The 16,918-nt window shown below is 39.5% G+C and overlaps 1 protein-coding gene across 1 annotated transcript; it reads right to left on the reverse strand.

Annotated features, from left to right (window-relative positions):
- Positions 1-425: 425 nt before the first annotated feature.
- Positions 426-2,060, reverse strand: LOC100666111 (olfactory receptor 8D4-like). The gene has a single exon (XM_003418279.3). The coding sequence runs from the start codon at positions 1,359-1,361 to the stop codon at positions 426-428; it is 936 nt and encodes a 311-aa protein (XP_003418327.2). The 5' UTR covers positions 1,362-2,060.
- Positions 2,061-16,918: the final 14,858 nt, after the last annotated feature.

The raw sequence follows: 16,918 nt of genomic DNA on the forward strand, positions 1-16,918 counted from the left end.
CTTCTTCGCTTCCAACTTTTACACTGTCATACATGTTTTCTTTTATTTATCTTATTCTGTGTAAATGTGTGTGTACATACACACACACATTCACACGCTCCTGGGTGATACAAATGTTTGGTGCTTAATTAGTAACTAAAACACTGGTGGTTCAAATTCACTCAGCATCACCACAGAAGAAAGACCTAGAGATCCGCTTCTGTAAGACTACAGCCATTGAAATATGGAGCACAGTCATACTCTGAAGCACACAGCCTCACCATAAGTAACCATCGACTCAATAGCAACATACACACACACACACACAATTCACATCAAATTACTTTTAAAGAGGCAAGGCCTAAACACATCCATACGAACATATGATTATGAATATGACAATCTCTTAGAAATGCATGAACAAATCTTAATAAGGACCATGTTCATTATGAAGATATCTTTCTTCTTAAGAGTTTTACCAGTATATTTTTCACATCCTTGTTCCTCAGACTATATATCAGGGGGTTCAACATTGGAATCACAGTGGTATAAAATACTGAGGACACTTTCTCCTGAGTGAGTGAACTGTTGGAAGCAGGCTTGAGATACATGGACATGAGGGACCCGTAAAATATAAGAACAGCTGTCAGGTGGGAACTGCAGGTACTGAAGGCTTTGGACCTGCCCCCTTTAGAGTGGATACGGAGGATGCTGGAGAGGATGAAAGCATATGACATGATGATTGTCAGGCTGGGGGCCACCATGTTAAACCCACCAATGATAAAAATCAAAAGCTCATCAATGTAAGTGCTGGAACAGGAGAGTTTAATAAGAGGGACAATGTCACAGAAATAATGGCTAATGATGTTTGAGTCGCAGAAGGACAACCTTAATATACAACCTGTATGAATCACAGCATCTGTAAAACCTATTGAGAAGACAGCAGCCACCAGCAGAGAGCAGACCTGAGGGGACATGATGACATTATAAAGCAATGGGCTACAGATGGCAACATAGCGATCATAGGCCATTGCCACCAACATGTAGCACTCTGATATGACACAATACAGGGAAAAAAACAGCTGAGTCATGCATCCATTGTAGGATATAGCTTTATCTCTGCATAAAAACCCAGCCAGCATTTTGGGGGTAACGACAGAAGAATAACAGATGTCTATAAAAGACAAATTACTGAGTAAATGGTACATGGGCATGTGAAGTTGAGAATTCAACCCAATTATTGAGATCATACCGAGGTTTCCCACCACGGTAACCATGTAGATCCCTAAAAAGAGGCAGAAAAGGGGCAGCTGAAGCTCTGGTTGATCAGTTAATCCTGAAAGAAGAAACTCAGCCACTGTGGAATGGTTTCTCATATCCATTCCCTGAGAAATCTGCAGAGATGAGAGAAAAGCCAAATTAGTCAGGTATGCTCCTATCTTGTCTTCAATTCCCCACAAACCAGAATTTTATAGCTATGAATACAAAGAACCCAGGTTCTCTTGTGCCCTTGGCATAAGGGCTGTGCTTCATTCCTTGGCGGGGGGTGAGGGAGTAGGACGTTAATAGGTGTTACCTGAAATAGGTAGCCCAGGATTATACATGGGTCACGTTCAGAAATCCTAGTTACACAAATTTCTTAACTGAAATTGAAGTCTAGGTGGACGTTTATTCCTACACTTCTTCAGAAAACCTGGATGATGGCAAAACAGACTCAGATATCTTCTGAGTCTCTGGTTGTCTTCTGGGCTAAGTCTGCTTCTTCCACCCATGACATTGAGTGCCCTTCAGAAGGAAACTCTGGGCAGCCTACTACTACTGCTGTCACTTTTGACAACGCCAATGACCCAGATACATATGCTTCTAGTTGGAGGTCCCCACACAGCCCTTCCTGTTTTCCACCCACATCTCTCCTCAGGAGGGAGGCAAAGATGACACACATCTCAGAGTCACCTGCCCTGGGTGGAACCAAGGTCTTAACTCTGAAGTATCTGAGCATTTTTCACATAGTGTTGGACTGCACATAGAACACTTTCTAGACTCTCACATTGGTCTAGAGACTGTGCAAAGCCATGCTTAGAAATCTGGTTAGTATTTTCTCAACCTGCCTAACCCAGGATCTATGTCTTTCTCTGGCTACTCAAGAAGCTGCTTGTGTCTTCTTGGGCCCAATCTATTACTGCCATCTTAGGCTAAGCACACCTCCCTTGTCCACTTGAGTTCCCAAAGATGCAGATGCCTCCTCCTGAGATTCCAACTTCCTCACTCACTTCAAAACAAAGGGGCTTCATAAAATTGAACTGCTATTCCCTGAATAGGTTTTTAATTTCTACAAAATGTATGCCTTTGTATCTTCTCTTCTTCTCCCATCCTGAGGGCAGAAGACAGGGGAATCATGTGCAAAAGAGAGAGTGTCCAAGTGTCCTTCATCTGTTACTGCAATACACTGGAGTTTTCCTTTTCGTTCATCTATTGCCAGTTAGCATGCACAGATACAGTCTACTTAACAGGAACCACAGAGAGAAAAAAATTACTAAAGGAATGTTCAAGAAAATTCACAATTTTTTTTTTTTTACTTTAATCTGTCCTTTGTTGTGTCCTGAGTGTCACAGAGACACTGACAGTTTTCATCACATATCTAATTCTCCCACATTTCCCAAAATTCCTACCAGGCTGTCTTTCAGAGTAAAATCTCTTCCATATTGCCCATGTTCCTTGTTTCACTCCAGGATCCTGTATCCTTTCGCCCTCTGTTCAAGCCAGTTAGGTTTCTCTTCCTTGTATTTCTTAGTTCCCAAACCATTTCTGCATTTTAGGTTCTTGCTACTCAAAGTACAGACCATGGACAAGGAGCATCAGCATTACCTGAGATCTAGTTAGGTCCTACCCCAAATCTATTGAATAAGGATCAGCATTTTGACAAAATCTTCACATGATTCCTGGGCACATTAAAATTCAAGAGTCACTACTTTGGGTTATTCCTTTCTAGAGCTGAAATTATTTTTCTTCTTTCTTATTTCCCTCTCTGAAACTCTCATTTTTCTATGCCCAGACAACATTCATAATCATGTAAAACAATCTCTGAAAACATCTTCCTAAGAAAAGACTTCTCAGGTGTACAATTACTTATCTCATTATCTTACCACCTGTATGTGAACTCAGGGATTTCATGACAGGAAAATGTGCATGTCATATAACTTATTACAATAAATCATATTGTGTTTTTTTAATACATAATTTTGCAGAAGATAATAAAAAATGGTTGTGCCAGGAAGAAATATTATACATACTGTTTCTTCATCCACATAAAAATGAACATTGGTAACCAGTATCTTCTCTATTTATCCACCTAGTGGTAAACTTCACTACGCTAGAGATAACATTTAGTATGCTGTATGTCTGACATCTCAATTGATATTCCGTCTTTTCCTGGAGCCTTGTTTTTTGCCAGTGCCTTCAGTGCAGCTTGTACTTCTTCCTTTAATACCATTGATTGTTGATCATATGCTACCTGCTGAAATGGTTGAACGTAGACCATTTCTTTTTCATATAGTAACTCCATGTATTCCTTCTATCTTCTTTTGATGTTCCCTGTATCGTTCGATATTTGGCACATAGAATTCTTCAGTATTGCAACTTGAGGATTGAATTTTTTTTTTCACTTCTTTTAGCTAGAGACATGCCAATAGTGTTCTTCCCTTTTGGTTTTCTACCTCCAAGTCTTTGCACATTTCATTATAATACTTTACTTTGTCTTTTCAAGCCACCCATTTGGCTTCCATTCAGTTCTTTTACTTTGTCATTTCTTCAATTCACTTTAGCTGCTCTATGTTCAAGAGCAAGTTTCAGAGTCTCTTCTGAAATCCGTTTTGGTCTTTTCTTTCTTTCCTGTCTTATTAATGACCTTTTGCTTTCTTTAGGTGTGATGTCCTTGACCTCATCCTACAACTCATCTGGTATTTAGTCATTAGTGTTCAGTATGTCAAATCTATTCTTGAGATGGTCTCTAAACTCAGGTGGGATTTACTCAAGTTCATATATCGGCTCCTGTGGACTTGTTTTAATTTTCTTCAGCTTCAACTTGAACTTGCATGTGAGCAGTTGATGATCTGTTCCTCACTCAGCCCCTTTCCTGACTGACTGATGATATTGAGCTTCTCTATCATCTCTTTCCACAGATGTAGTCAATTTGATTCCTGCCTATTCTATATACAGGAACAATACATGTGGTGATGGCCACATGTATTGTTCCTGTATATGTCGTTTAAAAAGGTATTTGCATTGAATAAGTCTTTGATCTTACAAAATTCTATCATGCGATCTCTGGTGGCATTTCTATCACCTAAGCCATACTTTCCAACTACCAATCCTTTTTCTTTGTTTCGAACTTTCACATTCCAATCATCAATGATTATCAATGCATCCTGATTGCATGTTTGGTCAATATCAAGCTTCATATGTTAGTAAAAATTTTCAGTGTCTTCATCTTTGACCTTAGTGGTTTCTGTATAATTTGAATAATAGTCACATTAACTGGTCTTCCTTGTAGGTGTATGGGTATTATCCTATCACTGATGGTGTACTTTAGGACAGATCTTGGAACAGATGCAGTGCTGGAGGTGCTCACTTATCTATGCCAAGAAATTTGGAAGCCAGCTACCTGGCCAACTGACTGGAAGAAATCCATATTTGTGTCTGTTCCAAAGAAAAGTGATCTGACAGAAAGCAGGAATTATCAAACAATATCATTAATGTCACACACAAGTAAAATTTTGCTGAAGATCATTCAAAAGTGGTTACAACAGTACATTGTCAGGGAACTTCAGAAATTCAAGCTGGATTCATAAGTGGACATGGAACAAAGGATATCATCACTGATGACAGATGGATTTCGGCTAAAAGCAGGGAATACCAGAAAGATGTTTAGTTGTGTTTTACGGACTATGCAAATGTATTTGACTGTGTAGATCATAAGAAATTTTGGATGACATTGCAAAGAACAGGAGTTCCAGAACACTTACTTGTGTTTGTGCCAAAACTGTACATAAATGAAAAGGCAGTTTTTCTAACAGAGAAAAGGGATACTGCGTGGTTTAAAATCAGGAAAGGGTTGGGTACATCAGAGTTTTATCCTTTCACCATGCTTATTCAATATGTATGCTAAGAAAATAATTAAAGAAGCTGTGCTATATGAAGAAGAATAATTCATCAGAATTGGAGGAAGACTCATTAACAACCTATGTTATGCAGATGACACAATCTTGCTTGCTGAAAGTGAAGAGGACTTGAAACACTTACTAATGAAGATCAAAGACCACAGCCATCAGTATGGATTACACCTCAACATAAAGAAAACAAAAATCCTCACAACTGGACCAATGAGCAACATCATGATAAATGGAGAAAAGATTGAAGTTGTCAAGGATTTCATTTTACTTGGATCCACAAACGCCCAGGGAAGCAGTAGTCAAGAAATCAAACAATGTATTGCATCGGGCAAGCCTGCTGCAAAAGACCTCTCTAAAGTGTCAAAAAGCAAAGACGTCACTTTGAGGATTAAGGTGTGCCTGAACCGAGTCATGGCATTTTCAATAGCCTCATATGCTTATGCAAGTTGGACGATGAATAAGGAAGACTGAAGGAGAATTGATTCCTTTGAATTATTCTGTTGGTGAAGAATGTTGAATATACCATGGACTATCAGAAGAATGAACAAATCTGTCCTGAAAGAAGTACAGCCAGAATGCTTCTTAGAACTGAGCAGGACAAGACTTTGTTTCGCATACTTTGGACATATTGTTAGGAGGGACCAGTCCCTGCAGAAAGACATCATGCTTGGTAGAAGGTCAGTAAAATAGAGGAAGATCATCAACAGGATGCATTGACACAGTGGCTGCAATGATGGGCTCAAGCATAACAATAATTGTGAGGATAGCGCAGGACTGGGCAGTGTTTCGTTCTGTTGTACATAGGGTCATTAAGAGTCAGACCCAAAGTGAGGGCACCTAATAACATGTCTAAAAAGCCTCCAAAATAATCTACCACACTGACTCAGACATGACTCAGGTCTCGAGTATTTTTAAGCAACTCAAAAGTATAAAAAGGTGTTTTCAAACATTTCAAAGTTCCATACAGAGTTATAAAAACAGAACTAGTGAAAATATCCCACAGAGGTAGAGCCTAGATCAGTACTGCCCACTAGAAGTATAACACAGTCATATGTATAATTTAAAATTTTCTGGAAACCCATTTAAGACATGTGAAATCAATTTTAACAATATATCTTATTTAGCCCAAAATATTCAAAGTATTTTCATTTCAAGAAGAAATGGATATAAAAAGGATTGTAATGAGATATTTTACTAATTTTGTACATATCTTTGAAATGAAGAATGTATTTCACACATACTAGACTACAGCACATCTCAAATCATACTAGTCATCTTTGAAATGCTCGCTGGCAACTTGTGGCTGGTAACTGCTGTACTGGATAACACAGGTTTGGATATGTATATGTATGTATTTTTTTTTCCCACAACTACTTAATTGTCAAATTTCAATTGCCTGTTTCTAAAGAAGGAAACCATTGGCACAGTTTGGTATAAACAGCACTGGGCCATAAGTCATAAGATTTAGTTTCAACTCCAGCTCTAAGACTTAAAGCTCAACATTTGACTCATCATAAAGTCTCTCTGACTTGTATTTAATCTGTGAAAAAACTTCAAATGATTTTTGTGCAAATTAAATGTGACAGTAAGTATGAATACACTTTGTGCACTCTAAGAGCTACATAAACGTATTTGTAGTGTTCTAATTCCTATTTTAACAGCTGGTGGTTATAAATTCACTGATCAGTTATTAGAGTAGTTAGGTAAGGTGAGTGGGCAATGCACACCAGAATCTAAGATGTCCTCATCCTCACTACTTCTGTGACTCAGCAGCTCTGCCAACATGCAGACACTCTAGAGCTCATCTATATAATCAGGAGTTGAGTTTAGAACATGTTTCGATAACCACACAATATAAACATCGTCACTCTGAAACTCACCTTCCTCTCTCCTGAAGACTCTAGATGAATATCTCTTTTTTCTTCTAGCCTGTCACTTTAGGAGTAAAGATAGATTAATTATCCCCCTTTCTTTACCTGTCTGGACAACCACAGCCAACAAGAAGCAGGTTCAAATAAATCTGTGGCTTCTAGTCTCAGTTCAGGTATTTTAATAGGTCTGGAAATATAAGGACCAGTAGCCCCCATGGGTTTCTCATCTCCTGAGGTTCAGCAGCCAATTTATTTGTAAACAGCCATCCCCAAGGTGGCTGGTCATATTCTTCTGGCTTTAAGAAAATCTGATAATGTAGTGTGGTCATTGTTCCAGAGTAATTCACTTCGTATAGCTCAAAATTAGATATATTTAGAAAGCAGTGTTAAAGGTTGGGAGTGGGTGAGGTAAAGCATATCATTTTCACAGAGTGTATTTTAAAATATAGAGCTAGAGTCCAATTATATATTTTAAGTGATAAATGATGGGATCATTTTATTAATTTACTAAATATATGTCTTAGTCTTCAATCTTCATAATTTAGTGTTTCAAGTCCTCTTCACATTCAGTAAGCAAGTCTGTGTCATCTGCATATTGCAGGTTGTGAAATAGACTTTCTCAAATCCTGATGCCCAGTTCTTCTTCCTATAGTCTAACTTCTCGGATTATTTGCTCAGCATACGAGTTGAATTAAGTATGATGAAAGGATAAAACCCTGACTGACACCCACCTTTCCTGATTTTAAACTGCATACCATTCCCTTGGAAACCCTGGTGCCGTAGTGGTTAATAGCTTGGCTGTTAACCAAAAGGTTGGCAGTTTGAGTCCACCAGCACCCCACAGGGTTCTGTGGGGCAGTTCTACTCTGTCTTATAGGGTCGCTATGGGTGGCAATGGGCACTATAGATTAGGCATGCAGAAAGAGGATTCAAATTAGTCCTTTTGGGACCTTCAAATCTAGTGGGGAAGATATATTGCCCAACAAGTGTCTTGCCCTGACAGACCGTTGAATGAATAAAGTATCATAGACAGTGCTCTGTGTAATAAGCAGTAGGAACCATTTGGCTCAGAAAAGGAATAGATCTCTACAGGGAAAAAGACAATCGTTGTGGAAAGGTAGATTTTAAACTGTGCCCTAAAAGTGGGGAGGATTCATTTAAGCTGGGGGGAATACAAGGAATATTTAAGATGTAGACAAGGGCATAAGCTAAGGAACTAAAAGCAGGAAATATACGACATATATGCAGGACTTTGGGAATGGCTGAAGTATTTCTTTAATAGAGGCAGTGGATTCCATTCTTCCAGTTTCTAATGATTATGGAAGCAAAATGCATCAGAGCTGACCAAGTCTCACCCTCCAGACCCTAGTGGTGACTGTCCAGGATATCTGGTATGAGACTTTAGGGGCACCCTTAAAACAACACAGGCATCTCAAACCTCCCACTTTTCAGGGCCACACAAGTGGATTCAGGTCTGGTTTGGGGGAAAATTGTAACGTTATTTCAGATAATTTCAGAGTCTATTATTAATGTCTATTATTCTAAGGGTTCTGGATTTCTAGAGGTGCAACACAGGTGAATAAAACATGATTCTTATGCTAAAACAATTTGGTTTCTGGGGTAAAAGCATCTTTGGCATCCCTCATGGTCCCATAGTTCTTTGTCCACACTTCCTGTCTTCCCTTTGTGCTGAACTCCACCTTAGCACTTCTATCCCATGTGCATATGCACTGATCTTTCCTGTTATTTGGGAGCTTATCAAGGGAAGGGACCATTTCCCATCCATCATTGGGTCCCTGGGGCCTGGGACAATGCTTGTCATGTAGATGAATTCATCCCTTTCAGTACCTCTCAAGCATCCAGTTCAATCAGAACACTTTTTTCCCTCTTGTCTAGAAAATCAAGATCTTAGATGAAACTAGGCTAACTTATAGGGGTGGATTTTCATTTACTAGAAAATCACAAAAAGGAATCAATATTGAAGCAAAGGAAATCAGTCATGAACGGTGAGATTTATGGTATTAGAAAAATAAATGTTTATGACTCAATCTTCCTGCTTATTTAAAGAAAAAAAAGTCATTGCCATTGAGTGGATGCTGACTCAGAGTGACCCTATAGTATATATAATCATCTACAATACTTACTCCCTACGTATCTGTCAGTTTGTCGCACCGTGGGGGCTTGTGTGTTGCTGTGATGCTGGAAGCTATGCCACCGGTATTCAGAAACTGGGGGGTCACCCATGGAGGACAGGTTTCAGCTGAGCTTCCAGGCTAAGACAGGCTAGGAAGAAGGACCCGGCAGTCTACTTCTGAAAAGCATTAGCCAGTGAAAACCTTATGAATAGCAGTGGAACATTGTCTGATATAGTGCTCGAAGATGAGCCCCCCAGGTTGGAAGGCACTCAAAAGATGACTGGGGAAGAGCTGTCTCCTCAAAGTAGAGTCGACCTTAATGACGTGGATGGAGTAAAGTTTTTCGGGACCTTCGTTTGCTGATGTGGCACAACTCAAAATGAGAAGAAACAGCTGCAAACATCCATTAATAGTTGGAACTTAGAATGTACAAAGTACGAATCTCGGAAAATGGGAAATCATCAAAAATGAAATGGAAAGCATAAACATCAATATCCTAGGCATTAGTGATCTGAAATGGACTGGTACTGGCCATTTTGAATCAGACAACCATATAGTCCACCCTGCTGAGAATGACAACTCAAAGAGGAATGGCGTTGCATTCCTTGTCAAAAAAGAACATTTCAAGATCTATCCTGAAGTACAACACTGTCAGTGATAGGACAATATCCATACGCCTACAAGGAAGACCAGTTAATATGACTATTATTCAAATTTAAGCACAGACCACTAGCATCAAATATGAAGAAATAGAAGATTTTTATGAGCTACTGCAGTCTGAAATTGATTGAACATGCAATCAAGATGCATTGATAATTTCTGGTGATTGGAATGTGAAAGTTGGAAACAAAGAAGAAGGATAAGTAGTTGGAAAATATGGCCGTGGTGATAGAAACAATGCCAGAGATTGAATGATAGAATTTTGCAAGACCAACGACTTCTTCATTGTAAATACCTTCTTTCACCAACATAAACGGGCAACTATACACATGGACCTTGCCAGATGGAACACACAGAAATCAAATTGACCACATCTGTGGAAAGAGATGATGGAAAAGCTCAATATCATCAGTCAGAACAAGGCCAGGGGCTGACTGTGGAACAGACCATCAATTGCCCATATGCAAGTTCAAGCTGAAACTGAAGAAAATCAGAGCAAGTCCATGAGAGCCAAAATATGACCTTGAGTATATCCCACCTGAATTTACAGACCATCTGAAGAATAGATCTGACACATTGAACACTAGGACCGCAGACCAGACAAGTTGTGGAATGACATTAAGGACATCATCCATGAAGAAAGCAAGAGGTCACTGAAAAGACAGGAAAGAAAGAAAAGACCAAGATGGATGTCAGAGGAGACTCTGAAACTTGCTCTTGAGCGTTGAGCAGCTAAAGCAAAAGGAAGAATTAATGAAGTAAAAGAACTGAACAGAAGATTTCAAAGGGCCTCTCGAGAAGAAAAAGTAAAGTATTATAGTGACATGTGCAAAGAGCTGGAGATGGAAAACCAAAAAGGAAGAACACACTCAGCGTTTCTCAAGCTAAAAGAACTAAAGAAAAAATTCAAGCCTCAAGTTGCAATAGTAAAGGATTCCATGGGGAAAATATTAAACGACACAGGAAGCATCAAAAGAAAAAAAAAAAAGATGGAAGGAACACACAGAGTCATTATACCAAAAAGAATTAGTCGATATTCAAACATTTCAAGAAGTGGCATATGATCAGGAACCGATGGTACTGAAGGAAGAAGTCCAAGTTGCTCTGAAGGCATTGGCGAAAAACAAGGCTCCAGGAATTGATGGACTATCAATTGAGATGTTTCAACAAACACAGGCAGTGCTGGAGATGCTCACTTTTCTATGCCAAGAAATATGGAAGACAGCTTCCTGGCCAACTGACTGGAAGAGATCCATATTTATGCCTATTCCCAAGAAAGGTGATCCAACCAAAAGTGGAAATTATAGAACAATATCATTAATATCACACTCAAGCAAAATTTTGCTGAAGATCATACAAAAACGGCTGCAGCAGGATATCGACAGGGAACTGCCAGAAATTCAGGGCAGGTTCAGAAGAGGACATGGAACCAGGGATATCATTGCTGATGTCAGATGGATCCTGGCTGAAAGCAGAGAATCCCAGAAGGATGTTTACCTGTGTTTTATTGACTATGCAAAGGCATTCAGTGGTGTGGATCATAACAAACTATGAATAACACTGTGAAGAATGGGAATTCCAGAACACTTAATTGTGCTCATGAGGAACATTTACCTAGATCAAGAGGCAGTTGTTCAGACAGAATGAGGGGATACTGATTGGTTTAAAGTCAGGAAAGGTGTGGGTCAGGGTTGTATTCTTTCACCATACCTCTTTAATCTGCATGCTGAACAAATAATATGAGAAGCTGGACTATCTGAAGAAGAACGGGGCATCAGGATTGGAGGAGAAATTATTAACAACCTGCGTTATGCAGATGACACAACCTTGCTTGCTGAAAGTGAAGAGGACTTGAAGCACTTACTCATGAAGTTTGAAGACGACAGCATTCAGTATGGATTACACCTCAACATAAAGAAAACAAAAGTCCTCACAACTGGACCAATGAGCAACATCATGATAAACGGAGAAAAGATTGAAGTTGTCAAGGATTTCATTTTACTTGGATCCACAATCAACAGCCATGGAAGCAGCAGTTATGAAATCAAAAGATACACTGCATTGGGTAAATCTGCTGCAAAGGACCTCTTCAAAGTGTTGAAGAGCAAAGATGTCACCCTGAAGACGAAGGTGTGCCTGACCCAAGCCATGATATTTTCAGTCATATCATGTGCATGTGAAAGCTGGACAATGAGTAAGGAAGACCGAAGAAGAGTTGATGCCTTTGAGTTGTGGTGTTGGCGAAGAATATTGAATATAATATGGACTGCCAAAAGAATGAACAAATCTGCCTTGGAAGAAGTGTGGCCAGAATGCTCCTTACAGGCAAGATTGGCGAGACTGTGTCTTACATACTTTGGACATGTTGTCAGGAAGAATCAGTCCCTGGAGAAGGACATCATGCTTGGCAGAGTACAGGGTCAGCAGAAAAGAGGAAGACCCTCAACAAGGTGGATTGACACAGTGACTACAACAATGAGCTCAAGCATAACGATTGTAAGGATGATGCAGGACCGGGCAGTGTTTCATTCTGTTGTGTATAGGGTCGCTATGAGTCGGAACTGATTCGAAGGCACCTAACAACAACAGCAACACTACTTACACTTGTCCTACTGAGGTTATCACATTCAGGTCTGATGGAGTCAAGTATCGGAAACACAAAAATTCAACTACAATCAACATAACATTGCCAGCCTATGAATTACACATAATGTGAATAATGTTTAGTAAAATAAATCTCACACCAGCCTATTTTGCTCGTAGATAGATAGATAGATTAGATAGATAGATGATACATAGATAGATAGACAAATGATAGATTATAGAAAGATAGACAAACAGACACAGACAGAGACAGACAGATAGATAGACGATAGATAATGATACTATAGATAGACAGACAGATTCAAAATCAATAGCAAACCAGTTGCCATCGAGTCAATTCTGATTCATGGTGATTCCATGTGTTTCAGAATAGAACTATGCTTCATACGGTTTTCAATGTCTATGATCTCTCAGAAGTACATAATCAGGCCTTTCTTCCGAGGTGCCTCTGGTTACTTGCCAAGTACTTAACCATTTTCACCACCAAGAAACTCCCCAGGAGAGAGAGAGAGAGAGAAGTATAGCTATATGGACATATAGACATACAGATATATAAATATATATCATTGCCTCATCTTACCATTTATTTTTCTTTTTTATTGTGCTTTAAGTGAAAGTTTACAGCTCAAGTTAGTTTCTCATACAAGAATAGTTCTACACATTGTTATGGGACCCTAGTTTATCTCTCTATAATGTGACAGCACACTCCTCCTTTCCACCCCGGATTTCCCTCTCCATTCAACCAGCTCTTGTTCCTTTTTGCCTTCTCCTCTCACCTCTGGACAGGAGCTGTCAATTTATTCTCATGTATCTACTTGAACTCTTCCCGAATATCATTTTGTGTACAGGCCAGTTTAACCTTTGTCTGAAGAGTTGGCTTTGGGAAGGGCTTTAATTCCGGATTAGCAGACAGTCTGGGAGACATGTCTTCCAGGGTTCTTCCACTCTCAGTCAGACCTTTAAGTCTGATCTTTTATGTGAATTTGATTTCTGTACGTCACTTTTCTCCTGCTCTGTCAGGGACTCTCTGTTGTGTTCCCTATCAGGGCGGTCATTGGTGGTAGACAGGCACCATCTAGTTCTTCTGGTCTCAGGATGAAGGAGTCCCTGGTTTATGTATCCCTTTCTGTCTCCTGGACTCATATTTTCCTTATGTCTTTGGTGTTCTTCTTTCTGCTTTGCTCCAGGTGGGTCGGGACAAATTGATCCACCTTACACGGCTGCTTGCTAGCTTTTAAGATCTCAGATGCCACCCACAAGCAGTACACAGAACATTTTCTTAATAAACATTGTTATGCCAATTGACCTGGATGTCCCCTGAAACCATGGTCCCCTCACCCCCACCCCTGCTACTCTGTCCCTCTAAGTGTTTGGTTATATTCAGGAAACTTCTTAGCTTTTGGTTTAGTCCAGTTGTGCTGACTTCCCCTGTAGTGTGTTGTCTTTCCCTTCACCTAAGATAATTCTTGTCTACTATCTGGTTGAAAACCCTGGTAACATAGTGGTTAAGAGCTATGGCTGCTAACCAAAAGGTCAGTGGTTCAAATCCACCAGGAGCTCCTTGGAAACCGTATGGGGCAGTTCTACTCTTTCCTATAGGGTCACTATGAGTCAGAATTGACTCAACAACAATGGGTTTTGGCTTTTTTTACTATTTAGTTAGAGAATACCCCTCTTCTTTCCTCCACACACTCATAACCGTGAAAGAGTGCTTTCTTCTGTGTTTAAACTTTTTCTTGAGTTCTTATAATAGTGGTCTCATACAATATTTATTCTTTCACAAATGAATAATTTCACTCAGTATAATGCCTTCCAAAGTCATCCATGTTATGAGAAGTTTTTTGGATTCATCGTTGTTCTTTATCCTCAAGTAGTATTCCATTGTGTGAATATACCATAATTTGTTTAACCATTCATCTCTTGATGGGCACCTATGCTGTTTCCAACTTTTTGCTATTGTGAACAGTGCTGCAATGAACATTGGGGTGCATATATCTATTTGTGTGACAGCTCTTATTTCTCTAGGATATATTCCAAGGAGTGAGATGGCTGGATCATATGATATTTCTATTTCTGAATTGTTAAGGAAGCACCAAATCGATTTTCAAAGCAGTTGTTCCATTTTACATTCCCACCAGCAGTGTATAAGTGTTCCAGTCTCTCCACCGCCTCTCCAACATTTATTTTAGGTTTTTTGGATGAATGCTAGCCTTCTTCGGGGAAGGTCGTATCTCATTATAGTTTTGATTTGCATTTTTCTAATGGCTAATGAGCATTTCCTCATGTATTTGTTAGCCACCTGAATATTTTCTTTAATGAAGTGCCTGTTCATATCCTTTGCCCATTATTTAATTGGGTTATTTGTTTTTTGTTTTTTTTAAATTTTTATTGAGCTTTCAGTGAACGTTTACAAATCAAGTCAGTCTGTCACATATAAGCTTATATACACCTTACTCCATACTCCCACTTAATCTCCCTCTAATGAGTCAGCCCTTCCAGTCTCTCCTTTTGTCACAATTTTGCCAGTTTCTAATCCTCTCTAACCTCCTATCTCCCCTCCAGACAGGAGACGCCAACACAGTCTCAAGTGTCCACCTGATACAAGTAGCTCACTCTTCATCAACATCTCTCTCCAACCCATTGTCCAGTCCCTTCCATGTCTGATGAGTTGTCTTCGGGAATGGATCCTGTCCTGGGCCAACAGAAGGTTTGGGGACCATGACCGCCGGGATTCTTCTAGTCTCAGTCAGACCATTAAGTCTGGTCTTTTTATGAGAATTTGGGGTCTGCATCCCACTGATCTTCTGCTCCCTCAGGGGTTCTCTGTGTGCTCCCTGTCAGGGCAGTCATCGGTTGTGGCTGGGCACCATCTAGTTTTTCTGGTCTCAGGATGTTGTAAGTCTCTGGTTCATGTGGCTCTTTCGGTCTCTTGGGCTCATAGTTGTTGTGTGACCTTGGTGTTCTTCATTTTCCTTTGATCCAGGTGGGTTGAGACCAATTGATGCATCTTAGATGGCCGCTTGTTAGCATTTAAGACCCCAGACGCCACATTTCAAAGTGGGATGCAGAATGTTCTCATAGTAGAATTATTTTGCCAAGTGACTTAGAAGTCCCCTTAAGCCATAGTACCCAAACCCCCGCCCTTGCTCCACTGACCTTTGAAGCATTTGGTTTATTCAGGAAACTTCTTTGCTTTTGGTCCAGTCCAGTTGAGCTGACCTTCTGTGTATTGAGTATTGTCCTTCCCTTCACCTAAAGTAGTTCTTATCTACTAACTAATCAGTAAATAACCCTCTCCCACCTTCCCTCCCTCCCCGCCTCATAACCACAAAAGTATGTGTTCTTCTCAGTTTAAACTATTTCTCAAGATCTTATAAGAGTGGTCTTATACAATATTTGTCCTTTTGCAACTGACTAATTTCAGTCAGCATAATGCCTTCCAGGTTCCTCCATGTTATGAAATGTTTCACAGATTCGTCACTGTTCTTTATCGATGCGTAGTATTCCATTGTGTGAATATACCACAACTTATTTAACCATTCATCCGTTGATGGACACCTTGGTTGCTTCCAGCTTTTTGCTATTATAAACAGAGCTGCAATAAACATGGATGTGCATATATCTGTTTGTGTGAAGGCTCTTATTTCTCTAGGGTGTATTCCAAGGAGTGGGATTTCTGGGTTGTATGGTAGCTCTATTTCTAACTTTTTAAGAAAATGAAAGATAGATTTCCAAAGTGGTTGTACCATTTTACATTCCCACCATTAGTGTATAAGTGTTCCAGTCTCTCCACAGCCTCTCTAACATTTATTTTAGGTTTTTTGGATGAATGCTGGTCTTCTTAGTGGGAGATCGTATCTCATTGTAGTTTCGATTTGCATTTTTCTAACGGCTAATGATCGTGATCATTTCCTCATGTATTTGTTAGCCACCTGAATATTTTCTTTAATGAAATGCCTGTTCATATCCTTTGCCCATTTTTTAATTGGGTTATTTGTTTTTTTGTTGTTGAGGTTTTGCAGTGTCTTGTAAATTTTAGAGATTAGACACTGATCAGACATGTACTAGCCAAAAATTTTTTCCCAAACTATAGGTTGTTTTTTAATCTTTTGGTGAAGTCTTTGGATGAGCATAAGTGTTTGATTTTTAGTAGCTCCCAGTTGTCTAGTTTCTCTTCTGGTGTTTGTGCATTGTTAGTTAGGTTTTGTATCCTGTTTATGCCATGGATTAAGGCTCCTAGTATTGTCCCTATTTTTTCTTCCATGACCTTTACCATTTTAGATTTTATATTTAGGTCTTTGTTCATTTTGAGTTAGTTTTTGTGCATGGTGTGAAGTATGGGTCTTGTTTGACTTTTTTACAGATGGATATTCAGTTATGCCAGCACCGTGTGCTAAAGAGACTGTCATGTCCCCATTTAAAGTACTTTCGGCCTTTGTCAAATATCAGCTGCTCATAGGTGGATGAATTCAAGTCTGGATTCTCAACTGTGTTCCGTTGG

Source organism: Loxodonta africana, chromosome 15 (assembly GCF_030014295.1).
Source record: "Loxodonta africana isolate mLoxAfr1 chromosome 15, mLoxAfr1.hap2, whole genome shotgun sequence".
Lineage (NCBI taxonomy): Eukaryota > Metazoa > Chordata > Mammalia > Proboscidea > Elephantidae > Loxodonta > Loxodonta africana.

Coding starts and splice junctions, on each gene's coding strand:
- LOC100666111 (XM_003418279.3), bottom strand. CDS start 1,361: ATGGATATGAGAAACCATTCCACAGTGGCTGAGTTTCTTCTTTCAGGA.